The sequence below is a fragment of the Chiloscyllium plagiosum genome, chromosome 6, assembly GCF_004010195.1.
Source record: "Chiloscyllium plagiosum isolate BGI_BamShark_2017 chromosome 6, ASM401019v2, whole genome shotgun sequence".
In the NCBI taxonomy this organism is placed as follows: Eukaryota; Metazoa; Chordata; class Chondrichthyes; order Orectolobiformes; family Hemiscylliidae; genus Chiloscyllium; species Chiloscyllium plagiosum.
Window position 1 is genome coordinate 2,232,267 of NC_057715.1, and position 26,956 is coordinate 2,259,222.

General features: G+C 40.1%; 1 protein-coding gene across 2 annotated transcripts in view; it reads left to right on the plus strand.

Moving 5' to 3' along the window:
• The window catches only part of LOC122550431 (protein diaphanous homolog 3-like), a 577,944-nt gene that overhangs the window by 113,247 nt on the left and 437,741 nt on the right, over positions 1-26,956 (plus strand). For both annotated transcript variants that reach the window (XM_043691160.1, XM_043691161.1), the window contains exons 6-7: positions 26,213-26,284; positions 26,392-26,461. In XM_043691160.1, the coding sequence (XP_043547095.1) occupies positions 26,213-26,284; positions 26,392-26,461 (142 nt within the window). The remainder of the gene's footprint in view (positions 1-26,212; positions 26,285-26,391; positions 26,462-26,956) is intronic.

A 26,956-nucleotide genomic window follows, 5' to 3' on the forward strand; every position in this document is an offset into this window, starting at 1 on the left:
AATTTGTCCAAATGTGGGAAGATTTACTTACATGACTAAAAGACATATTGAGGAATGTTATAAACACTACCCATTCTGATGATGTCATGTGAATATGTGGGCAGAATAGCTCAGATATCAAAGGATTGAGACCTAACACCTGTAATATCAGTATACCATCTAATATCAATGTCACTTCTACCTAGTTGCTAATATACAATAAGGTATGCTTTGTTAACGCCAAACGACTTTTCTAGGTAAATCAGGAAATTTTATTTTCTCAACTGCACTGGACCACAGTTTCCTGCTCTGAAAGAGGCTGGTGGCAACATTTCTCATGAGCAGCAACTTGTACAAAATCCAGACCAGCCATGCCCTATACAGCAGAAATTATTCCAGTTGAATGCTTTTAGTCTGCTGACTTGTAAAGCATTAATAATTGACAGAAGCCTGTTGCTGCTTGCAGTGATGGACTATAGCATTTTGCCATGAAGAAGCCGCAGTGAATTTACATTTTTTGCAAAACTATATTGATGTTTAGTTATTACAAACTCTGATGCTTTTTGACAGAACAATGTGTTTTTTTTAAGAGCACAAAGTACTCCCTTTATAATTTCAGTAGATTAATTATCTGAATTTCAGGAATTTGCAATTAATGTTTCAGGTATCCCACATGGTGCCAATTCCCCTTCTTGCTTCACATCCTCACCTCATTCCATCTATTAGAAAAATAAGTAGAGGACACATGCAGCCAACTTTGTTATCTTGCAAAACACCATTTATTTTTGCTCTTCATGAATGCTTCCCTTTTATTAAAATAGGCTAGGCTTTGCAGGTTACCCAGTGGAATAATTAGTCAATATTTAGTCAAGTTTTAACAATCCAGACTCTTGGTCACTTTTAAACTGTGCCACACTTGGATCTGATAAACTCAATTTTAATACGCTAACATGTCACAAGCAAATTGCTGCCAAAAACAACTGGCAAATGCCAATGAAACAGTTTTCATATATCCTTACCAGAAAGTATCAATCAATTGTCACCTATAAAACGCAAAGGAAGACAATTTCATTACTGAAATTAATTCCAGAATTAATTTAACTGTCATTTAGTGTTTTTTGTTTCCAGCAAATAAACGTAAATTTGAAAATGTAATAGCAAATCATAGACTCTCAGAATCCCTACAGTGTGGAAAGAGGCACTTTCGTCCAACACGTCCACACCGACCCTCCGATGAGTAACCCACTGAGACCTATTCCCCAACCCTATTACTCTACATTTCCCCTGACGAATGCACCTAACCTACACATCCCTAACGTTGTGGACAATTTAGTATATCCATTTCACATAACCTGCACGTGTTTGGACTGTGGGAAAAAATCAGAGCACCCGGAGGAAACCCTGCAGATATGGGGAGAATGTGCAAACTCCACACAGATAGTAATCAGAGGGTGGAATTGGACTTGGGGGTCCTTGGCACTGTGAGGCAGCAGTGCTAACCACTGAGCCACCGTGCCGCAAAATGCAGCTGTTATTGGTAATCTGCAGAAGAAGATAAAATGCTAAAAATACTTTGGTCTAGCAGCAGTTGTGGAGAGAAAAACAGTTAATGTTTTAAGTCTTCAAAATTGGGAATAGTTAGAATAGTAATAGATTTGAAATAGGTCAATTGAGGAAGGATGGAAAAGTACAAAAGTGAATTTCTGAGAGAAGGAGGAAGAGGGGCAAAATTAAGTGACATAATTGATAGGGCAGTGTCAAAGAGACTAGTAATGAGACTTGGGAAAAAAACCCAAAAGAATTATCTAGCAGAGGTGGACTGGAATAATGATTACCTGTTGTGTAGAAGTAAAAACGAGAAAAAAAAAGTTTTAAGATGGAATATGCAAACAAAAGGAAATTAAATAATTACAGAGATTATGGGATTTTATGTTTAATGCTGATTCCAGAAGGCTAAGTACCTAATGGAAAGGTGGAATGCTATTCCTCAAGCTCCCACAAAGATTCATCAGACCACTGTAGTTTGGTCCGGACAGAAATGTTGGCATGAGAGCAATGTGGAGAAGTAGAAAGGCAGGCCACTGTCAGTCCGGGGTTCATGTTGAACTTAGTGATTTATTCCACACTGCTCGTTTAGTCTGCATTATGTCACCCCAGTGCAGAGCAATTGTATTTAATTTTATAACAATGTGAAATATGGAAGGTAAGAATGTTCCAGAGAATTGCTTATTAAAGTGTAAATACAATATTATTTTCATTCTTCTGCTTAAATTTTGGTGCTTTACCAAATATTGTACCAATGGTGCTCACTAGTGTCAATTATATTTGTGGTCCACTGTTTCATTATAAAAAGCTACATGCCAGCATATTTGAATCATGGAAAAGAGATAGATGGGCCTTAATTGATGTCAAATTAAAATCTCCTGCTGATTCATCCATGGAAAGGAATATTGCATAAACTCAAGCTTTTTGATGAGCAATTGTTTTTTTTGTGGGGGGAGGAAGGAGGTGGTGGGTTGGGGGTGAGTCAGGTTGAAGAAGTGGGTTGAGTTTTAACAATTCTGAATGTTTGCATTTTGTTAAAGATCTTGACATGGTCTCTTGGCGTTTGAGTGTCATTACTGTTCTCATTTTTGCTATGTCACTTCCGAATGTGAGATTATCTCTGCATTCTGATTTATTATGCATCAGTGTTACTTCACATAAAGTCTCCAAGGATATACATGAAGTGTTCTACCACCTAGTAGTTCAAGGAAGAGAATGCGCAATTGAAGGCTAGGCATAGTCTATAATTGTATTAAACTTAGGTGATAAATGACTCTGACAGAGGAGTGGAAATTGGTTTTTGATATTATATTGAAGCTGACCTTCAAGTTGAAGGTACCAAATTTGTTATTTTGTCATATATACTGTGGTATACATTTTCTCTTTTGGAGTAATTGTATCTAATGTAGTGCATAAATAACAGGTGCTTTGCTTACCACTCATTCAGAAAAATAGTCAAAATGATAAAATTATGTGAAAATTTGTAATGAATTACTTAGTGCTATATAAGTTTACAGGCTATGATTTGAAATATTGTAATTGTGTTTGATTAGTTGTGAACAAATGCACTTACTGCTTGTAGGTTAATAAGTTGAGTGTTTTAAGATCCTGTCATCTCCTACAAAACTCACTTTTGGTGAATTGTGAGAAATGTCTAGCTATCTCCATATCAGTGTTGAAATAGAATTCACCCTGAGCAAAATATTGCTGAAATATCTGTTCAATTTGCAGGTATTAGTATGTCGTGAATTGTATTAATTTAGAACGAATAATGTGAAGTAATGCCAATCTTTACTCTGCTGCGAGAGTAATATTATTTTTAACAACCCGTTGATCAAAATTACTTAACATGGATTTGCATATAAACATATCCAGATATATCCAATATTTTTGCAAGAGCATTAAAGCCAAGATTAAAATAAGTAAAATTGAGCCCCTCTTAACTGTTATCTCAAGAGTTTTATTTATGTATTTGGAAACTTTTGAATTTTGAATGCATGGGTCATTCAAACTTTGTGTTTTTCCCTCCAGCTATTTGGGAAATCAAGGCTAATGGGGAAAAGGCAGGAAAGTGTATGTGAAGAATATTGGATCAGCTATGATCTATTGATTGGTGGAGCAAACTTGAGGGGATGAATGGCCTACTCTTGTTTCAGTTTCATATGGTCTATGGGACTGTTTGGGCTATAGTTATTTGATTTTTCCAGTGACTGATGCCTTGCTCAGCATTTTAAAACAAATGTGCAGCTTAACTGTGATAACTTATTTTATTTGGTAATTTTATACTGGTAGTGCCACGGATATAAATCAATTTCTGCACTTGGATATCGTCCCTATTCTATCTTTTTCATAAATAAATTAGCCTTGAATCAGATGTCAGTAGCAGTAAGTAGTAAATACATGCATGCATTTTCTAAAATTTCTAAAATTTATTTCCCATCCCTAATTGCACTTGCGATGGTAGTGGTGAGATGCCTTTTTGGCTGCTGCAATCCATTTGGTATGGGTACAACCACAATGCTGTTAGGGATGGAATTTCAGCTTCACTGAATTAATGGCAATATCTTTCCAAGTCAGGATAGTTCCTCAGGCAGAGGAACTTGGAAGTGGTACCCTAGTACTTGTGGGCGCACGGTGGCACAGTGGTTAGCACTGCTGCCTCACAGCGCCAGAGACCCGGGTTCAATTCCCGCCTCAGGCGACTGACTGTGTGGAGTTTGCACGTTCTCCCCGTGTCTGCGTGGGTTTCCTCCGGGTGCCCCGGTTTCCTCCCACAGTCCAAAGATGTGCAGGTCAGGTGAATTGACCATGCTAAATTGCCTGTCGTGTTAGGTAAGGGGTACATGTAGGCGTATGGGTGGGTTGCGATTCGGCGGGTCGGTATGGACTTGTTGGGCCGAAGGGCCTGTTTCCACACTGTAAGTAATCTAATCTAATCTAATCTAATCCTAGATAATAGTGGTCATGGATTTAGAAGGTGCTGTCTAAAGAGACTTGGTGAAAGCATGGTGATGTAGAAGTTAATTTTGGAGCTAAATTTCATTGGATTTCCTATATTCTTAATTCACTAATGAGGTGAATACATGATGTACATGAACATTATTTTTGCCAGTGTAGATTATCTGGACTTGTCAACTTGTTTTTGGGTTAAATTTTCTTGAGTAAAGAACTGTCCAAATATTAGTTCTTACTGCAATCTTAATGTATTCAATCGATACTTCAGTTCTTGAAGTCCTCTGAATTTGTGGCACCTTTCCAAGCGATAAGAAACAAATATTGGCTAAACTTGAGTAGTTTTATATTATTCATGGGATGTGGGAATTGCTAGCAAGGCTGACATTTATTGCCCATCCCTTGTTGCCATTAACAAAGTAACATTTGGTTAGTTTCTGGAAACATTGCTATATGTGTTCAAATAGTGCTCCAGAAATGCTTTGGGGTAGTGTTTCAGCATTTTGACAGGATTATTTAAACAGAGAAGAACTTGAGATGTATGTACTGATCAAGGAGATAGTGAGTGTTAATTTATCTGTGCCAAATGAAAGCTTAATTTTCAGAAGGTGATTGGTAACATATTAAGCTACTTAGTAAGGTAAGAACGCATGGTGTTGGAGGTAGTATTGTAGCTTGGGTAGAAGATTGGCTAAGTAATAGAAGAAAGAGAGTTGAGATCAGGGAAGCATTTTCAGAATAGCAACCTGTAACTGGTGGTGTGCAACAGGGATTTTATTCTATTTTATTTGATTTATTGCAGTCACGTGTACCTAAGTATAGTGAAAAACTTTATTTGCAAGCAGTACAGGCAGATCATGGTATGCGAGGATATACAGAGCATAGGGTGCTTAGACAAAGTGAGACGTACAGATTATACTGTGCAGGAGCTGTGTGAAGCAAGATCAACATTAAGAAGAACAACATTATTTGAAATTAGGAAGTACATTCTTTAATCTAATAACAGCAGGGAAGAAGGTGTTCTTGAACTTGTTGGAGCGTGTGTTGGAGCTTCTGAATCTTCTGTCTGACTGAAGAGGTTGTAGAACATGACTAGGATGGAAGTGGTCTTTGATGATGTTGGCAGCCTTTCAGCAGTAATGAGAAGTGTAAATGGAATCCATGGATGGAATGTTGTTTTCTGTGATGGTCTGGGCTGTGCACATAACCTTCTGTAGTTTCTTATGGTCCGGGATAGAGCAGTTGCTGTACCAGTTCATTATGACTCAGATAGAATGCTTTCTATGGTGCATCTGTAAAAGTTAGTGAGAGTCCTTGTATACATGCAGAATTTGCTAATCTGCCTGAGGAAGAAAAGGCATTGTTCTACCTTCTTGACCATAGCATCTACATGGGAAGTCCAGGACATGTTGGTTGTCCAAGACTCCTAGGAACTTGAGACACTCTCAGCGCTCTCAACCTCCACTCCATTGATGTAGATGGGGGCGTGTTCTTCTCCTGTACTGGGCCACAACTATTTACATGATATCTCAATGAATTAGATAAAACAAATGAATACTGTAGTCCAGGTTTGTGGATAAACAACAATAGGTGGAAAGGCAATTGGTGTGGTTGACCTAGAGGGTCTGGACAGGGATACAGACAGGTTAAGTGAGTGGGCTGAAACTTGGAAGTTGAAATATAATGTGGGGAAAATGTGAAATTGTGCACTTTGGCAGGAAGAATAGAGGAGCTGAGTTCATTTACATGGAGAAAAATTGCAGAAAGCTACAGAACAGCAGTATTTGGCAGTACTCACTCAGGAACCACAAAAAGCTAGCACCAAAGTTCAGAGAGTAAAAAGGAAAGTAAATGCAATGTTGACCTTTATTTCAAAAGGAATGGAGTATAAATGTAGGAAAACTCTGTTAAAACTACAAAGGTCTAGTCAGACCACAGCTGAAATACTGTGAACAGTTTTAGACCACTTATCTGAGGAAATACATTAGAGACAATCCAGAGTATCATGAGGCTGCTACCAGGTTTGGAAACATAGAGCTATAGGCATGGAAGGACTAGCTTATTTATGAGGAGGGGTTGAGTAAGTTGGACCTTTACCCATTGGAATATAGAAGAATGAGTGATGGTCCTCATAAGTTCAAAGGGTAGTGGACCTATGGAATTCTTTACCTCGAAGGGCTGTCGAGGCTGGGGGGTGAAGTATAATCAAGGCTGAGATAGAGAAAATTTTAATCAGTAAGGGAGTCAGAGGTTATAGGGAAAAGGTAGTAGAGTGGAATTGATCAGCCATGATCTCATTGAGTGGTTGAGCAAACTCAATGGTTTAAATGGCCGACTTCTGCTCCTACACCTTAGGGTGTTGTGGTCTTTTTTCAGTCAGGTTTTATCCAGGGCAGGAAATAGCTAATAGGAGTAAACTATTTTGACCCTCTTCTGTCATTCACTTTCATCATTTCTAATTTGTGTCAGGACTCGAGTTCCCCATCTTGATCTTGTTTCCAAATAAAAGCTTGTACTTCTCGATAGAGAAAATAACTAACTCAGTATCACATAAACACAATCATGGCTGGCGTGCCACTAAAGTTTGAAACTTCATTTAAATCAATAACCAGATTTACAATGACATTTTTAGATTACATTCCTACAGATTAGATTCTATCCAGTGTGGAAACAGACTACTTGGCCCAACAAGTCCACATCGACCCTCCGAAGAATAACCCACCCAGACCCATTTCCCTCTGACTAATGCACCTAACGCTATGGGCAATTTAGCATGGCCAATTCACCTAACCTGCACATGATTAGACTGTGGGACGAAACCGGAGACCGTAATTAAACTCGGATCCCTGGTGCTGTGAGGCAGCAGTGCTAACCACTGAGCCACTGTGCTGCCCCTTGATAATTAATATCTGTAATACTGTACTTTCAGATCTCAAGGTCCATAGTGTGTATTCTGAACTTCTGTTCAGTTGGTTCACATTTTAAGCATTAAGTCACCAGACATCAAAATAATCTATATTTAGAATGCATTATATAATTTAAGATCAATTAGAATTTAAACCTATGAAATTCTGTTTTAGGACCATGTAAAATTTTTTGTGTTTATCGTTTCCATGAAGTGAGATCAGTCTTTTGAATCATTTTCCTATCAATGGAATAGTATTAGTTGGATTTTACAAATCTATTACTTTAGTTGGTAAAATAATAAGTTGAAGGAAAAAAAGATGAATTCTCCATGGCTGGTTAACTAGCTCCTCTGTTTTTGTCCTGGGTACAAAAGCAAATAAACTGTGTGCAGGCAATGCAAACTTTTAATTAATGAGTACTTCATTAATACATTATGCTTCATGAATACTTTGTGTAACTTGTGATGATATGTAATTTACAGTTTTTGTTGTATGATTGTCAGTTTTAAAATGCTGTAAGGACCACATTTTCCCTAACAGATTATAAACCAGCAAATGAAAGTTGAACACTGTCTATAGCCAAACTATCAAAAGTATTTTCTATCTTGAAGACCAAATGGCATTGTGTGGTGCGTTGTTAATTTGCAAAGGATTATATTACTTTTAAAAACAGATTGGTATAACTGCAGTTAGTTACAGACCTGAGAGTACAGTGGACTCCGAGATATTTAGATGCCTGCAAAAAAGAAGTTTCTCTCACCATCTCTCTTTTGAGTGAAAAAGACAAAAAAAAACTAGAGTCTAAAGAAAGAATTCTAACACAAATAAGACATGGGCCCATCTGATCATCGATAGAATGAAGATTGACATCGCTCTGCAGCCAAAATTGTCTCGTCATTTGATTTGATTTATTATTGTCACATGTACCCAGGAACAGTGAAAAGTTTTGTCGTGCGTGTAGTACAGGCAAATCATGCCATACAAAGTGCTTAAGGATATTGTAACAGAGTGAGGAATACGGTGTTATGGTTGCAGAGAAGGTGCACAAAGAGCGATGTCACCATTAAATTTGAATTTTGAGAGGTCTATCATAAGACTCATACAGTAGAGAAGTTGTTCTTAATATTTTGGTATATGTGTTTAAACTCTGTCTGATGGAAGAGTTGAAAGAGATTATAACCATGGTGGCAGGGGTCTCTGATTATGTTGGCTGCCTTTCAGAGGCAGAAAAAAGTATAGATGGAGTCAACAGATGAAAGTCTATGTTCACAACTCTATAGTTTCTTACTTGGGCAGAACAGTTGCCATACCAAGTCGTGATGCATCTGGATAGAATGCTTTCTATGCGGCATCTATAAAAATTGGTATGAATATTTACAAACAGGCTGAATTTTCTTAGTCTCCTGAGAAGTAGAGTGTTGTTATCCTTTCTTGACCGTTGCATCAATGTGGGTAGACCAGGAGAGATTGTTGGTGATCATCACTCCTCGAAACTTGATGCTCCCGATCTTTTCCACCTCAGCTCCATTGATGTAGATAGGGCTTGCCCACCACCTTGCTTCCTGGAATCAATGACCAATATTGGTAAAATAAAAAAAAACAAAAACTACTCTTGTGGGCTGTACTTTGATCTACTAAACTTGCTGGCCCAATCTATATTCTTACACCCATAAAACTTGTGTTAAATTGTATGACTAATTTGTGAATCTGTGTGTGTATTGGAATTTTAAAGTGGTACAGCTTAAGTCACATTGTTGTAAATTAGTAATCCATTTTGTTGCCATTCACCGTAGAGTTATTTCTTGTTAATGATGAAACCTGGTGCGAATTACTCTTGTCCTGAATCATGATTTGTCAAGCAGTTTGATCAACTTGGTGGTTTAGTTGAGTAGTTACACATTTGTGATGGCTTCTGGAATAGTAGGGCTTGAATATTGGCTCATTATTTGCGATTAAGTCAAAGCAGTGCATAGATTTTGATGCTGCATTTGCTAATCAGCATAATTTAATTCTTGATCTTATATCGTTATTGCTTCCTTAATGATGCACTTACAGTTAACATAAGATGATTACTTCATTTTTTTAGAGCTATTGTTTTCAAGCGGTGATATTGTCAGCATTGTTGAAGCAACTATGCCACTTAAACTGCAGAAAAAAATTACAGGCACATCAATTCTTCTAAAAAATAAGTTTTTTGCTAATGGTGGTATTCGCTTCTGATTCTGAAGGTTGTGATTTCAAATCCCAACTGCAAGAAATTTCGCACAAATCTTGGCTGTCAACTCTGAGCCATTGTCAACCATGGCTGACTAATATCTTCTGTCAGGAAATCTGTTGTCCTTACCTAGTTTACCTGATGTTTGACTCCAGACCAAAGCAGTTTGCTGGTCTCTCAGCTGCCCTCTGAAATTGCTGAGCAAATCACGACAATGTGTGAGCATAAAATGACATGCCAGATGACAATGCATTCTGATATTGGATACCCAGCTCCACCAACTCTGCAAAATCATCTTTGCTAACATCTGGGTACTTCTTTGAAATTGGAGAGCTGACTCATTAGGCTAGTCATGTAAATATTCAGAGAATCAGCCTCAAGGCACATCTTGTTGTAGTGACCTAGGCCTAAAGATCTTCAGCTGCTTCATCAATGGCCTTCTTTCTGTAATAAGGTATGGGAATATTCTTTGATGTTTCCAAAATGCTCAGTTACATTCGCACTTCCTGAGATAATGAAACTGTCCACGCCTGCATGTAGCAAGATCTGAGCATAGTTCAAAATATGGATTTAAAAAAAACACCATTTCATTAGAAGAAATATAATGTATAATAAAATGTAATTTTCTTTAAAATATGCTCACCTACCATGTTGTGACTTTAGATTGACTAGACCCCATTTGATGGTAGTTGTTGCTCAATGCAATTGATAGCTGAAGTCCCAGAATTACATGCATTGACCAATATTTTCTACTAAGTGGAATCCACGTCTTCAGTAAGAGTTCAGAAGGAGCCAAGAGCAGCTCAAGAAAATATCTTGTGTATAAGATAAGAACAGATGGGATAAGGTTGGTTGTTGGAGGTGAGCCATTCCAAGGGTTAAGGCTGGACAGGGACTGATGCAGGGGACAAGGCCAAGAGTAGGGAGGAGATGGATTGTTAGCAAAGGCAGGAGCACAGTGGGAATAGTCATGTATTGAGGCTTATCACAGAAGAATAACTCCATGGCAAATGATATTAAAGTGAAACTGGAAGCATTAAAAAGATCTATTGACATGACTTTAACAATGTTAAAGTGAAACACTGATAAATAAGTCACTGTTAAATAGGGACTTACTATACTTGTAATTTTTAAAATATCCGAATCCAACTATCTTTAATGGTGAAATCGTAAAGTCTGTAATAAGTGTGAAACCTAAAAAGATGAATGTTCAATGTCCACTCTTCTGATTAGGGTTAATTCTTCAATTTCTTGCCAAGGTATGTTTGTTTCTATTAATTGGTTTCTTCTGTTAAACTTTTCGCTATGTTAACATAGTAATGCATTAAATATGAAAAATGCATACTCTTTGTTGACCCATGGATATGCAACAATCAATTCTAAATTGGTCTCCAGCTAATTTGATGAGCATCAGAGGATTGTTTGTGGCTATGTTGACATTGTTTCCTGAACGTTTGGTGAATCAGCTTAAAACTGGTCCACAATTTACCTACATATGTGGCTGTGGCCAGTCATATATGCCTTGTATTGGAATGGGGAGTAGTTGGAGAGGACTGTATGGTTGTGTTGTTGTGCAGTGGAGCTGAAACTCTCCTGTGGGCCACTTTGAAGGTCCCTCTTGAGTCCACATGGCAAGTTTCAATCGGTGATTGCATCAAATTGCTTACTCATGGATTCCCTCCCCCTAATAAAATGTAGTAGTGTGGAAAGGGCCTTTGTCAGCCACTTGAGTTATACAGTTGGCCTTTGGCAGAAGACATTTCCTCCAATCCCCTGGTGCTGGCCTTTTCCACCTCCCAACATATTTGCACGGGCCCCACAGAACTCAGCCCCATGAGATTTGAGTGACACAAATGCTAAACAATGGCTATCTCCAAAACAGGAGCTTCTGTCCATGTTTGCAATGCGTTCAATAGCCCTGCCATTGTTGATACCCTGCCATCTCTCTCTTTCTAAGAACAATGTGACAGCCATGTTGCAGAAAAAAAACTGAACCGTCCAGCCCCATATGTAATAAGGCTGCAAAAATAAGGCAGAGGCTACTGCTTCCATAGTAGATAACTTCATTTCTAAATTCCCAAACCATTCTCACCATCTAGAAAGTCAGAAAAGTGATAGAATGCTTTCCACTTGTCTGTGTCTGTGTAGCTCCACCAATTGCAATGAACTGCGAGGCTGACTAGGGCAAAGCAGATTATTTAAATAAAAGCAAATGCTGGAAGTTTTAAACAAACTCTGCGAGTCTGGCAACATCTATGGAGGGAGAAATAGTGCTAATTTTTCTAGTATAATATGACTCTGAGTCATACCGAACTTGAAACGTTAATTGTTTCTCTCTCCACAATCTGAGATTTTCCAGCATTCTCTGTGATTGAAAGCAGAGCATTTGATTGACACAAATCATAGGGTAAACAGTTATTCCATCAACTCATAGTGAATTTTGATTACATTGTTTTCCATGTTGAAGTAGTTCATCAAGGGTTCTTCAACTGTACCTTTTAAATCCATGTCGTTTGGCACCTTGAAGAAGTGCACAGCAGGGACATGGGAACATCATCACTATCAAGTTTCTCCAACATTATTTGGAAATATATTGCAATTCTTTCATGATGCTTTGTCTCTACCATGGAGCTACCTCCTAAGTAACACTCTGTAATTCCCTCCAACACATGCATTGCAATAGTTCAAGAAGGTGGTTCACCATTATCTGATTGAGATCATTAAAGATAGAAAATAGATGCTGGATCTGCCAGCAATGCTTTAATTCCATGACTTTCTAAATTGGTTCAAAGCGACTGACAAAAGGACCAACGTTATCATCGGGAGAAATCTTTTATACAGTGAATGTTTAGGATCTCCACTGCTGAAGAGCAGTGAAGACTGATGCAGTTGAGGCCTCCAAAAGATAATTGGATAATTATAATACTGTCTCATTTATACTTTAAATGTATTAATATCTTTTCTAATCTTTTGGTGTTATGTCAATTGATCTGTCTTCCGGATGAATGCTGAGGTAGTGAGATTATTTCATATTTCTGATGTTTCACTGTCATAGCCTGTATTTCTTTCCTATCCTTTCATGACTCTAATTACATCATGACTTTCCTTATTAAGTGCTGACTGAATGTTATACTGTTTTGCCATTTAAAAAAAAAATTCCTCCTTCCCTTCTTTTGCATTTCATACCTTCCAGATTAATAGAAACATAGTTATCGGAACGTTCAGCCCTACCAGCATGTTTAGGCATCAGTATAATCGAATGTGATCAGTGACCTAACTCTACACACATACATTTGCCCCCATATCCCTTCATATCATTGAAAGCAAATATAAATTTAAAGTTAATTTTCCTAGTATCAAATCCATTTGTGGAAAAATGTTATAAGTTTCTACCACTCTTTGGATGTAGTTTTTCCCTTACTTCATTTCTAAAAGATCTTGTTCTAATTTTTAGATAATAGTCCCTAGCTGTAGACTCCCCAACCAATAGATACAGTTTCTCTCCTATTCTTCTCTCCACCCTATTGGTTCCTTTTAATTTCTTGAAAACTTCAATCAAATCACCCCACAACTATCTCCAGCTTGTGAATAGAACCAGTTTTTTTTTTAGATTAGATTACATTACAGTGTAGAAACAGGCCCTTGGCCCAACAAGTCCACACCGACCCGCCGAAGCGAAACCCACCCATACCCCTACATTTACCCCTTACCTAACACTACGGGCAATTTAGCATGGCCAATTCACCTGACCCTGCACATCTTTTGGACTGTGGGAGGAAACCGGAGCTCCCGGAGGAAACCCACGCAGACACGGGGAGAACGTGCAAACTCCACACAGTCAGTCGCCTGAGGCGGGAATTGAACCCGGGTCTCTGGCGCTGTGAGGCAGCAGTGCTAACCACTGTGCCACCGTGCCGCCCACTAAAACACTTTCTCAAACACTTACCGAAACTTTACCTTTGACAGCTAGGTAAAGTTCTTGTCAACCTACCTTTCACTTCCTCCAAAACCTATGTATTTTTCCAAATGTGTGATGCCCAGACCTGTGACTATTACAAGAGGTATGGTGTAACCAGAACTTTGTATAGCTGTAGTTAACACATGACCATTTGTATTTTATCTTCGAGGTACAAAGACTGGTATTTTACGAACTTTTCCAATCAATATGTCTAAGTAATTAAAAGAGGGATAGCCAGGCAATGTATTGTAACTGCATGATGTGGGAACATTTGGACCCCGTTGTAGTTCATCGTCACCACACCTTTAGCAAAGGTTAGTTGCTTAATGAACTCTGGGTCAAAGTTGATGAGCGAGAGTCTGAGCTTCGAATATTGCAATATATCAGGGAGGGGAACAGTTACCTGAAGGCTGTGTTTCAGGAGGCACTCACACCCCTTATATTAACTACCCTAAATTCAGTCAGTGGTCAGGGACAGGAGGTGTGACTTGGAGCGAGGCAGTAAGAGGGATCCAGGAGGTAATGCTGAAGAAGCCTCAGTTCCTGAGCTTGTATAACAGGTTTGAGATTCTTGCTCACTGTGTGGATGAGAGTGAGGCTGTAGGGAGGATGAGCAAACTGATTATAGTAGCATGGTACAGGGAGCCATTCAAGATGGGGGAGAAAGGAGCAATGTAATTGTAATCAGGGAGAGTATAGTCAGGGGAACTGACACTGTTCTCTGTGGTCAGAATCGTGAGACACAAAGACTGTGTTGTCTGCCTGGTGCCTGGATTGAGGATATCTCATCTGGGATGCAGAGGAACTTGGAGTGGGAGGGGAAAGATCCAGCTGTCGTGGTCCACATAGGTACCAAAGATATAGGTAGAAAGGGGAAAGAAGTTCTGCTGAGGGAATATGGGCTGCTGAGGACTAAATTTAAAAAAAAACAGAACTAGAAAAGTAATAATCTCTGAATTATTATCTGACCCACAAACCAATTACCACAGGGTCAACAAGATTAATGAATGATGAATGAATGATTTGATTGTCACATATATCTGGACAATGTAGTGAAAAGTGTTTTGTGGCACAATTCGGCGCCATTTTGAGTTACAAAAAGTGTAAAAAAAAATTTAAATACGATTTCATCTTTTGTTCAAATTGTGGTCTTATTCAGGGCTCCAGGGCTTCTGTAAGGTCACTGGAAGGAGTTCTGGTCCTCAAGGAGTCCTGCTCTGGGAACAGCAAGGGATGATGCCAATGACCCAGGAGACTCTGGCTCTGCTAGCATCTGACACCAAGAGTCCTGGCTCCACCACTGCCAAGACTCCCTACTCCAGGGACTACTGCCACCAAGAGTCCTGGCTCTGGGCCTATTACTGCAGGGAGACCCTATTCCGGGCACTGCTGGTGCTTCTGCCACCTTCAAACGTCCAGGCTCCGGACGTTTTGCCCTCCGTAGTCTCTGCTCTTGACATCGGTGCTGCGAAGAGTCCAGGCTTGTCCTATCATCGTTGCTGCCAAGAGCCCAGGGTCCGGGCAGTGCCACCACCACCCCGACCCCTAATCCACTGCTAACTCTGCAGTCATTGCCCCGCTGACACCATGCTGGCCTTGAAGATGAAGAAAGAAAAGAAAGAAAAAGATGATAAGTACATAGAGCAAAGAATACCACTGGTTGAGAGTGGACAGGCTCCAACAAGCCTGAACACTACCTATGAGCTAGTGCCGCCATCTAAAGAGGTAAACATGTGGCTTAAAAATTGTTGTGGGATTTGTGGAGCTTGTGGTAGAGCCCACTAAGGAGCAGGCAATTCTGAATTTAGTGATGAGAAATGAAGCAGGTTTGATTAAGGAGCTGAAGATGAAGGGACCAGTAACCATAACATGATAGAATTCACCCTCCAGTTTGAGAGGGAGAAGAGTCAAATGTAATGATATTAAAACAGAGTAAAAATAACCACAAACACATGAGGGAGGAGCTGGGCAGAGTTGATTGGCTGGCAAGCCTTGTAGAAAAGACAATAGTGCAGCAATGGCAGCAGTTTCTGGGGGTAATTTGGGAGGCACAGAAAGAGGAAACATACTAAAGGGGGGGGGGGGGGAGGGGAGGGGAGGGGAGGGTACAAGGGAACCATTGCTAACAAGGGATGTCAGGGACCGCATGAAAGCAAAAGAAAAAACATAGAATGTAGTAAAAATTAGTGGAAAGTCAGAGGATTGGAAAGCTTTGAAAATCAGCAGAGGATAACTAAAACCTTATTGGAGAAGATGAAATATGAAAGTAAGCTAGCTGTAATATAAAAGAAAATTGTAAGAGATGTTTTTAGATACCTCAAAAGTAAGAGAAGCAAGAGTGGACATTGCACTGCTGGAAAATGAGGCTAGAGAAGTAGTAATAAGAAAAAAAGAAATGGCAGAGGAACTGAATAGGTGCTTTGCATCAGTTTTCACGGTGGAAAACACCAGCAGCATACCAGAACTTCAAGAGGTTCATTGGCAGAGGTGAGTGGTCATCACTAAGGAGCAGGTGCTGGGGAGACTGGTAGGACTGAAGGTGGATAAATCACCCGGACTGGATGGGCTGAGGAGATTGTATAGGTATTAGTGGTGATCTTCCAGAAATCATTGGAGTCAGGGAGGTTATCAAGCGACTGGAATGTAGCATCCCTATTTAAGGAAGGCAGAAGAGAGAAAACAAAACCTATAGGCTGGTCAGCCTGACCTTTGTCTTTCGTGAGATTTTAGAGTCCATTATTAAGGATGATATTGCAAAGTACTTGGAAGTGCATGGTGAGAAACGACTGAGCCAACACAGCTTCAAGAGGAAGTTATGCCTGAGAAATCTGTTAGAATTCTCTGAGAAGGTAATGAGCAAATTAGATAAAGGAGAGCCAGTGGATGTGATGTATTTGAATTTCCAGTAGGCCTTTGATAAGGTACCGCATGCAAGACTGCTAAATAACATAAGAACCCATGGTGTTCAGGACAAGGGACAAGCATGGATAGTGGATTGGCTGACTGGCAGAAGGCAGAGAGTGGGCATAAAGAGCTCTCTTTCAGGATGATAACTGGTCACTAGTGGAGTTCTGCAGGGATCAGTGTTGGGATTGCAACTATTCACATTAAGCATTAACACTATGGATAAAGGAACTGAGGGCATTGTTACTAAGTTTGCAGATGACACAGGGAAGGTTCTGTTGAGGAAATGGGAAGGCTGCAGAAGGACTTGGTGAGTAGGCAAAGAATACAATGTGAGAAAGTGTGAAGTTATGCACTTTGGTAGGAAGAATTGAAGTGTGAATTATTTTCTAAATGGGGAATGGCTATGGAAATCTGAAGTTCAACAGGAATTGGAATTTCTAGTTTAGGAATCTTTTAATGTTAACATGCATGTTCACTTGTTGGATAGGCAGGGAAATGCATTGTCAGACTTCTTAAAAATGGCTAGTATGCAAGAGTAGAGATATATTGCTGAGGTCAATTTGGAAAATTGTGAGCAGTTTTGGGCTCCCTGCCTAAGAAAAGATGTGCTGCCGTTGGAGAAGGTCTAGAGGAGGTTTACGAGACTGATCTCGAGGATGAAGGCCTTATCATAAGAGGAGTGGTTGAGACCTCTGTGTCTGTACTCGATGGAATGTCAATGAATGAGGGGAGGGTTTGATTGCAACATACAGAATACTGAGAAGCCTAGATAGAATGAAGGTGGAGAAGATATTTCCATTATTAGGAGAGACTAGGATCCAAGGAACAGTCTCAGAGTGAAGGGACGACCCTTTAAAACTGTGATAAGGAGGAATTTCTTCAGCCAGAAGATGGTTAATTTGTGGAATGCCATAGGTCTATAGAGGCCAAGTGTTTGAGTATATTTCAGTCAGAGATAGATAGGTTCTTGATTAGTAAGAGAATCAAGGCTTACAGGGAGAAGGCAGGAAAATGGAATGGAGAAACATCAGGATCAAATGGTAGAGCAGATTCGATGGGCCAAATTGGCTAATCCTGATCATATATCTATGGTCTTATGATCATCTTTTCTGCCCCTGTTCAAGAGGTAAATAGCTGTTTGGTAACTGGAGTATTGCTGAAACAAAAACACATTTTGTCAAAATTTTTCATTGCATACATCATGACTTCCACAAGAACATTTCTGTAAAAGAGGACCAACATTTAATATTGTATGACAGGAGGAATCTGATTGGTTAAGAACTGAACTCTGATGGAGGCAATGAGATGGAGAATTCCCCAGATAGATGATAACTATAAATCAAATGCTATGCTTTGTTTAAATTTAAATCAAACCTTCTGATTGGTTAGGGCATTGCTCTGAGTAATGAACCAGTGTCGGCCATTTTTTAATTGTCACCTAAATAAAGGCACAGCTTTAGTTTTCATGTGTATGTTGATAACATCCAATTCTGCATCATGATCAGTTCTCTGTTCAATGCAAGAGGGCTGATAAGGTAAGGCCGAGAAACTCAGAGCGTGGATAGCTACATGGGACTGGGATATTATAGCCATTACGGGCTAAGGGAGGGACAGGACTGACAGCTTAATGTGCCAGGGTACAGGTACTTTAGGCAGGACAGAGATGGTGGAAAGAGGGGAGGGGGAGTTGCATTTTTGATTAAGGTGAATATCACAGCAGTAGTCAGCGATGAAGTAACTAAAGGATCATCCAGTCAGGCTTTGTGGGGACCTAAGAAACAAGAAGAGGGGGATGGTACATTATTGAAGTTGTGCTATAGTCAACAAGAATTAGAGGAACAAATCTGCAAGGATTAGATTAGATTAGATTACTTACAGTGTGGAAATAGGCCCTTCGGCCCAACAAGTCCACACCGACCCTCCGAAGAGCAACCCACCCAGACCCATTCCCCTACATTTACCCCTTCACCTAACACTACGGACAATTTAGCATGGCCAGTTCACCTAACCTGCACATTTTTGGACTGTGGGAGGAAACCCATGCAGACACGGGGCGAATGTGCAAACTCCGCACCGGAATTGGACTTAGGTCTCTGGCGCTGAGGCAGCAGTGCTAACCACTGTGCCACCGTGCCACCCAGGATACTAGGGAGACTTGCAGGAGCAATAAGGTTGTCATTGTAGGGGATTTTAATTTTCCTAACATAAACTGGGACTGCGAATGTGTTAAGGGCTTAGATGGGGTGGAATTTGTTAAGTGTGTTTTGGAATGTTTCTTCAAGTACTATACAGAGGGTCCTCTTGGGAAGGGGTAAAACTCGACATACTCTTGGTAAATAGGGCAGGACAGGTGATGAAGGTGACAATGGGGGAGCACTATGTGACCAGTGACCATAGTTCTATTAATTTTAAAATAGTTATGGAGAGAAGCAAAACTGGTCCATGCGTTCAGTTTCTAAATTGGGGTAAGGCAAATTTTGATGGAATTAGACAGGAGCTTGCAGGGGTTGATTGGAGTAATTTGTTTGCAGGCAAAGGGACCTTTGGCAAGGTTTTTTGCCTTTAAAAGTGAAATAGCTAGAGTTCAAGGTCTGTATGTTCCTGTGAGGGCAAGGTTGGCAGGAAGAGGGAACCATGGATGACGAGGGATATTGACCAGAAAAAAGAAGGAAGCATGATTCAGGTACAGGCAGCTGGGATCAAGGGAATCCTTGGAGGTATATAGGGGATACAGGAGTTTACTGAAGAAGGAAATCAGGAGGGCGAAAAGGGGGCATGAGGTAGCCTTGGCTGAGAAGATTAGAGTGAGTCTAAACAGGTTCTTTAAGTATATTAAAGGAAAAAGAATAACGAGAAAGAGAATAGGGCCCCTCAAGGACCAAAGTGGACAGGTATATGTGGAACCGGATGAGATGGGTGGGGTCCTCATTATTTACCATGGAGAAAGACAGGAAGACTTGGAAAGGTAATTGTGATATCTTGAGAACAGTCCATATTACAGTAGAGGAGATGTTGGACATATTAGAGTATATGAAGGTGGATAAATCTCCTGGTCCTGATCAGACATATCCAAGAGCACTGCAAGAGGCTGGAGAAAAAATTGTGGAGTCCCTGGTTGATATTATTGCATTATTGTTAGCCGTGGGTGAGGTATTGGAAGACCTGAAGGTAGCAAATGTTGTGCCCTTATTCAAGAAGGGCTGTAAAGAAAAGCCTGGGAACTTCTGACCAGTGTGCCTAGCATCTGTGGGAGGAGCGTTACTTGAAAAGACTGAGGGACAAGATATACATGCATTTGGAAAGACAGGGTTTGATTAGGAGTAGTCAGCGTGACTTTGTGCATGCGAGTACGTGCCTTACAAATCTGTTATAGTTCTTTGATGAAGTGATCAGGAAGGTTGATGAGAGCAAGGTGGTCGGCGAAGTCTGTATGGATTTTAGTAAGGCTTTGATAAGGTTCCACATGGTAGGCTGCTCTAGAAGGTTAGATCGCATGGGATCCAAGGGAGCTGGCAAATTGAATATACGATTGGCTTGATGGCAAGAAGCAGAGGGTAATAGTGGAAGGATGCTTGTCAGAATGGAGGCCTGTGACTAGTGGTGTACCACAGGAGTTGGTGCTGGGCCCATTGCTGTTTGTTATCTATATCAATGATATGGATGAGAATGTACAAAACATGATTAGTAAGTTTGCAGATGACACTAAAATGGGTGTATAATGGACAGTGAGGATGGTTATCAGAAATTGCAGCAGGATCTTGATCAGTTGGGGAAGTGGGTGAGAAATGGCAAATTGAGTTTAATGTAGATAAGTATGAGGTCTTGCGTTTTAGAAAGTCAAATCAAGGTAGGAACTTCATGGTGAATGGTAGGGCCTTAAGGAGTGTAATGGAAAGAAGGACCTTGGAATTCAGGTGTATGGTTTTCTGAAAGTGGAGTCACAGGTAGACAGTGCAATTAAGAAGGCTTTTGGTACACTGGTCTTTATTAGTCAGGGCATTGAGAAAAAAGTTGGGAAGTTATGTTGCAGTAGTGCAGGATGTTGCTGAGGCTGCACCTTGAGTATTGTGTTCAGTTTTGGTCAGGAAGGATATTACTAAACTGGAAAGAGTGCAGAAGAAATTTGCAAGGATGTTGCCAGGACTCAAGGGCCTGAGTTATAGGGAGGGGTCAGACAAGCTAGGACTTTTTCCTTTAGCGCATAGGCTAAAGGAAAGATCTTATAGAGTCATAGAGATGTACAGCATGGAAACAGACGCTTCGCTCCAACCTGCCCATCCCGACCAGATATCCCAACCCGATCTCGTCCCACCTGCCAGCACGCGGCCCATATCCCTCCAAACACTTCCTATTCATATACCCATCCAAATGCCTCTTAAATGTTGCAATTGTACCAGCCTCCACCACTTCCTCTGGCAGCTCATTCCATACCCGTACCACACTCTGTGTGAAAAAGTTGCCCCTTCGGTCTCTTTTATATCTTTCCCCTCTCACCCTAAACATATGCCCTCTAGTTCTGGACTCCCCGACCTCAGGGAAAAGACTTTGCCTATTTACCTTATTCTTGCCCCTCATAATTTTGTAAACCTCTATAAGGTCACCCCTCAGCCTCCGACGCTCCAGGCAAAACAGCCCCAGCCTGTTCAGCCTCTCCAGGCAAAACAGCCCCAGCCTGTTCAGCCTCTCCTGAGAGCTCACATCCTCCAACCCTGGCAACATCCTTGTAAATCTTTTCTGAACCCTTTCAAGTTTCACAACATCTTTCCGATAGGAAGGAGACCAGAATTGCACGCAATATTCCAACAGTGGCCTAACCAATGTCCTGTACAGCCACAACATTACCTCCCAACTCATGTACTCAATACTCTGACCAATAAAGGAAAGCATACCAAACGCCTCCTTCACTATCCTATCTACCTGCAACTCCACTTACAAGGAGCTATGAACCTGCACTCCAAGATCTCTTTGTTTAGCAACACTCCTTAGGACCTTACCATTAAGTGTATAAGTCCTGCTAAGATTTGCTTTCCCAAAATGCAGCACTTCGCATTTATCTGAATTAAACTCCATCTGCCACTCCTCAGCCCATTGGCCCCTCTGGTCAAAATCCTGTTGTGATCTGAGGTAACCCTCTTCGCTGTTCACTACACCTCCAATTTTGGTGTCATCTGCAAACTTACTAACTGTACCTCTTATGCTCGCATCCAAATCATTTATGTAAATGACAAAAAGTAGAGGACCCAGCTTTTATCCTTATGGCACTCTACTGGTCACAGGCCTCCAGTCTGGAAAACAACCCTCCACCAACACCCTCTGTCTTCTACCTTCTAGAAGTGTCAAAGATCATGAAAGGCATGGATAGGGTGAATGCACTCAGCCTTTTTTCCTGGATTGGAAAATCGAGGACTAGAGGGTATCATAGAGTCATAGAGTAATAGAGATGTACAGCACAGAAACAGACCAGTCAGTCTAATTCGTCCATGCCGTCCAGATATCCTTAATTAATCTGGTCCCATTTGCCCATATCCCTCTAAACCTTTCCTATTCCTATACCCATCCAGATGCCTTTTAAATGGCGTAATTGTAAAAGCCTCCACCACTTCCTCTGGCAGCTCATTCCATGCTAGAGAGGAAAGAATAAAAGCGAAGCTGATGGACAACTTTTTTACCCAGAGGGTGGTATGTAGCGAAGTGGTTGAGGCAGGCACATCAATAACATTTAAAAGGCATTTGGACAAAATACATGGATAGGAAAGGTTTAGAATGATATTGCCCAAGTGTTGGGAAATGGAGTTAGTGTGGACCAGTTTGGGCTGTGCTGTAGGACTCTGAGTCTGGAGTCCTCAAGTTGCTAAATTTTGAGACTGCGTTTCTGATATCTTGTATTGGAGGCACAGGAATTTCCTCCAATTAAATATTGGGGACATTAAAGACATGGTTTTCTGTCCTTGCTCCAGATTCTATTCCCTTACTATTGACTCCAGCACTTGCCCTGCAAAGTATTTGTGATCAAGCCAGCTTTCAACCTTGGTGTTCTGTCTGATCCTGTGCCACGTCTAATAGGGCCTATGTCCACATCTTAGCTCATCTGTTGCTGAAACCCCCATTTATGCCTCTTTTACTTCTGGACTCACTCATTTCAGTGCTCTTCTAGCTTGTTTCCCGCTCTGCCCCCTATAAATCTGAGGTTTCCTCTATTTTGATTCTCAGCAAGTCCAGTTTCCATATTATGACTGTGCTTGCATTTGTTCCAGGTTACACTGGAAAATTGACCTTTAGGTTTGTTAGTTCTATGCCTTGTGTTATGTTCCTGCACATTATCCCTATCTAATACTCGACCTATCTATTACTCTATCTAATACTCACAATCGCCTGATGAAGGAGCGTCGCTCTGAAAGCTAGTGTGCTTCCAATTAAACCTGTTGGACTATAACCTGGTGTTGTGTGATTTTTAACTTAATACTCGACCAACTTTATTCTGTTCCTCAGGACTTTAATCATGAATCACAGGAACATTTGAGGTATAAAATCCCTGTTGATTTGTCTCACTGCTCCGAATCTGAGTTTGTTCCTGATTTCAATTAATTTTGAGAAATATGCCTTGATTCTTTGATTTCCATGTTGAGTATGTACTTACTCCCTATTATTATTTATTACTTTATTAGCCTTTAAATTTCCTCTCAAATGCTATCTGTTGTGTCAAATTTTATCTCAGAATTTGGCCTTGATGGACCTCGTAGACCTTTGTGCAAAAAAGAAACTGATTGCAATGTTCTCCCACCCAGAAGGTAATATAAATCACGGAAGGCAATATAGGATTTTGCTCCTAACTGGATTGTTGGTGATTATAACCTCCAAGTATCTGAATGAACTCTTGACATGATCTATCTATGCCAGAATAACTGTCAACTTGTAGTTGATCCAACTGAGTCTTTCTGTCCGAGAACTGGACACCAGTCAGAACTAGGTCAGAACTAATGAATTTGACCCCACTTGTGGATCTTTTGTTTGTGGATAACAAGGTCATCTCTGTCTTCTCAGAAGAGAATCGTCAAGCCTGATTTAGTGCCTTCATGAAAGCCTAGCAAAGAACTATTCTCGGCTTCAACCTCAATAAGACTAAAATCCTTTATCAAGTTCCGGTCCATTCCTTCATTAAGATCAATGGAGAAATTCTCCCAAACGTGGAACGTTTCCCTGACCTGGTGAGCTACCTTTCATCTAAGACTGATATCCATGCAGAGCTTCAACTTTGCATCTAATCAGTGGGCACTGCCTTTGAATGCTGAAGAATGAGAGTCTTCGATGACTGTGACATCTGTGCTGATATCAGGACCCTTGTGTATAAAGCAGTCATCCTTCTGACTCTTCTAGCTGGTTCCAAAAACATTTGAACACCATCTCAAGGCCCTTAAGATCAATGCCATTTGAGACAGATTCTGTCTGATGCATCAACTGGGAGGACAAGTGTACTTAAAGCAGCCAAGAGTATCAGCATTGAGGCCATATTAATCGAAACCAACCTCGCTGGCTGTCCATGTGCTTAGGATGCCTGAGTTTCAATTGCCACAGTGAATTGTCTTCATCCAACTCAAGAAAGGCATTTGAGCGAGAGGAGGATGCATGAAGCAATTCAAAGACTCTGAAGGCTTCCCTCAAGAAATCCAAGGGAGACCTTCGTTTGGAAGAAACCAATTTGGAGAAAACTCCTGTATGAAGGGACACGATTCTTTGAAAATGCTCAGTGGAGTACAGGAAAGGACAGGGAAAAAAGAATAGCAATAATTTCAAGGCTAAGGACCACTTCCACTTCCCAGAAACACCTGCCAACTGTGTGGTCAGAGATGTGGGTCCAGGATCAGGCTCATCAGCTCTACAAGGACCCACAAAGTCCATGAGCAATGACACAGGATTTCCTGGGTGGACCATCAGCCTCGTTAGTGATTGCTTATCAATGACAATAACTTTCATATTATTACATCGAGCTAAAGCTAATAACAATGTTTTTGGCCTGCCCTTATTCACTGAAGAATAAGTACATGTCTCAAATCATGAAAAATACAGAATAGAACTTATATAGTTTTATTCTATTTTCACCAGATTGGCTTTGTTGTATCAATATATATTTTGCATAAATTAATTACAGATTATAGAGCTTGGGAAATGCAATAGGTTGCAATTGTATGCAGTGAGTTTCTGCATGCCCCAGGGTTTTGTCAAATATTTTTTACAACAAAAATTATTGTCTGGAAAAAATTATTATGTATAGATTTTAACGAGAAAATAAAGTAATAATTGAGCAATTGTTACCTACAGGGGTAAATGATTTTAGGCGTTCATTTTTGAAATACCTGCTCTACATTCATGTCTAAAAACTGTATTGAATGCTTGACATTGTCAATATGAACTTGAACATGAGAAGTCTGCCCAATTTTATATCAGACCCAAAGTCAGATTGGGTTCCTCTCTATCCACAACTTATTTTTTGATGTAAAAGATATTGGTGCAAAATCATTCCAATGAGGAGAAAATATATTTAACACTTTATTTTAAAAGAATGTATTGTACATTGCAATATTTTCTTTTGAAAGATAGATAAGTGCTTATCTGTTTCATATAGAAATATTGACATTTACTGACTTAAGCATTTGCTGTGGCAATGCCTGGCACAAATAATTTGTAGTTAAAGTGTGGAGCTGAATTTAATGACTGCCTATGGCCCCGTTTACTGGCTGTACAGACACTGGCAATCCTGCAGGCGCCATTTCTTTGATTAATGGCAGTATTAAATCCCAATCAGGCCCTTATTTGCCTTCCTTTGGGAATCTTAGACTTTTGGTGAAACTATATGTGGACCTTAGAAATAAGAAGAGGATGATTACCTCGATGAGATTGAACTATAGCTCCCCCCCCCCCCCCCCCAGAAAAAGTAGATTAGATTTAGATTAGATTAGATTACAGTGTGGAAACAGGCCCTTCGGCCCAACAAGTCCACACCGACCCGCCGAAGCGAAACCCACCCATACCCCTACATTTACCCCTTACCTAACACTACGGGCAATTTAGTATGGCCAATTCACCTGGCCCTGCACATCTTTGTCACTGTGGGAGGAAACCGGAGCACCCGGAGGAAACCCACGCAGACACGGGGAGAACGTGCAAACTCCACACAGTCAGTCGCCTGAGGCGGGAATTGAACCCGGGTCTCTGGCGCTGTGAGGCAGCAGTGCTAACCACTGTGCCACCGTGCCGCCCACATTCCCAAAGTAGTCAGTGGAAAACTGAGAAACAAATGTGTAAGGAGATCTCCAATATCTGTAAGCATACTAACGTTGTAATAGTAGGAGACTAACTTTCCGAACATAGATTGGGACTGCCATCATGTTCAGGGCTTGGATGGGGAGGAATTTGTTAAATACGTTCAAGAAAATAAGGCCCTAAGCTGACGGATGAGTGAGAAGGCTGATTGCTATCACCAACCCAACCCCATCCCCTGCTTGGCTTGTAAACTGAATTTCACCTCTGGTTTCTATGAACAATTAAAACACATGAAGCAAGTTATTTTAATATATGCTGCTTAGTCATTACGACTCACACCTGATAGTGGAAAATAATATCAATAAAAATTCTTCAATATTAAATAAAATCTTTTTTTTCTTTGAAACCAATTCAGTACTTTGCTGAGATTGAGGTTTCTGGACTTCCCAATGTTTTAGTTTGTTGGTTCAGTTTATTCTGTTCTGTTTTCAGTTGGGTTGGAAGCTTTGGAAATGAAGGTTTAAAGCAGCTTTTGGATGTCTTGGAGAAATTACTCACAAGGAAGTAAGTGCAGTTTCTAATGCCATATTTAAGTTACCTGATCATCTGCTTTTTGAAATCGTTTTTGTTTCCTGAACTAAAATAAATATTTTGTTTTATCCTCATCATAGTCAAGAACAAAATGACCGCAAAAGTCAACATAAAGTGATTCAGTGTTTGAGAGCATTCATGAACAACAAGGTAACTTAATGACATTATATTGCTGTGATGTTTGATATTATTTCAGATTTGCTAGATTTGATGCCTTATGTTTTCTCATTTGTACTAAATAATGAACTTTATTTTAAAGTTATCATTTTGAAGTCTTTGTTTAGTGCGTTAAGTTTAATGTTCTAATACAGACTTTTCATTGAATGTATGGATATTGATTTTTTACAAATAGCAATTAATTTTTCCTGAAAAATTGAGTGTTGCTTTTGATTACAAAGAAGAATACATGAAAGCCTGGAAAGATTGACTTGAAGTTTTTGTGTGTATGTTTTCTAAAATGAAAATATGATGGACCAGCGGAATGCGATGGAGTACATGTCCAAATCTTTCAATTTATGTATCCTTTGCCTAGTTGTCAAAATGAAGTTGTTGCATATGCAAAGACAGCAGACAATTTGAGCTGCAACTAATAGTCTGTAGTAAGCCCATTTGACTGATTAGAGAGAAAAAACAAATTCCTTTATT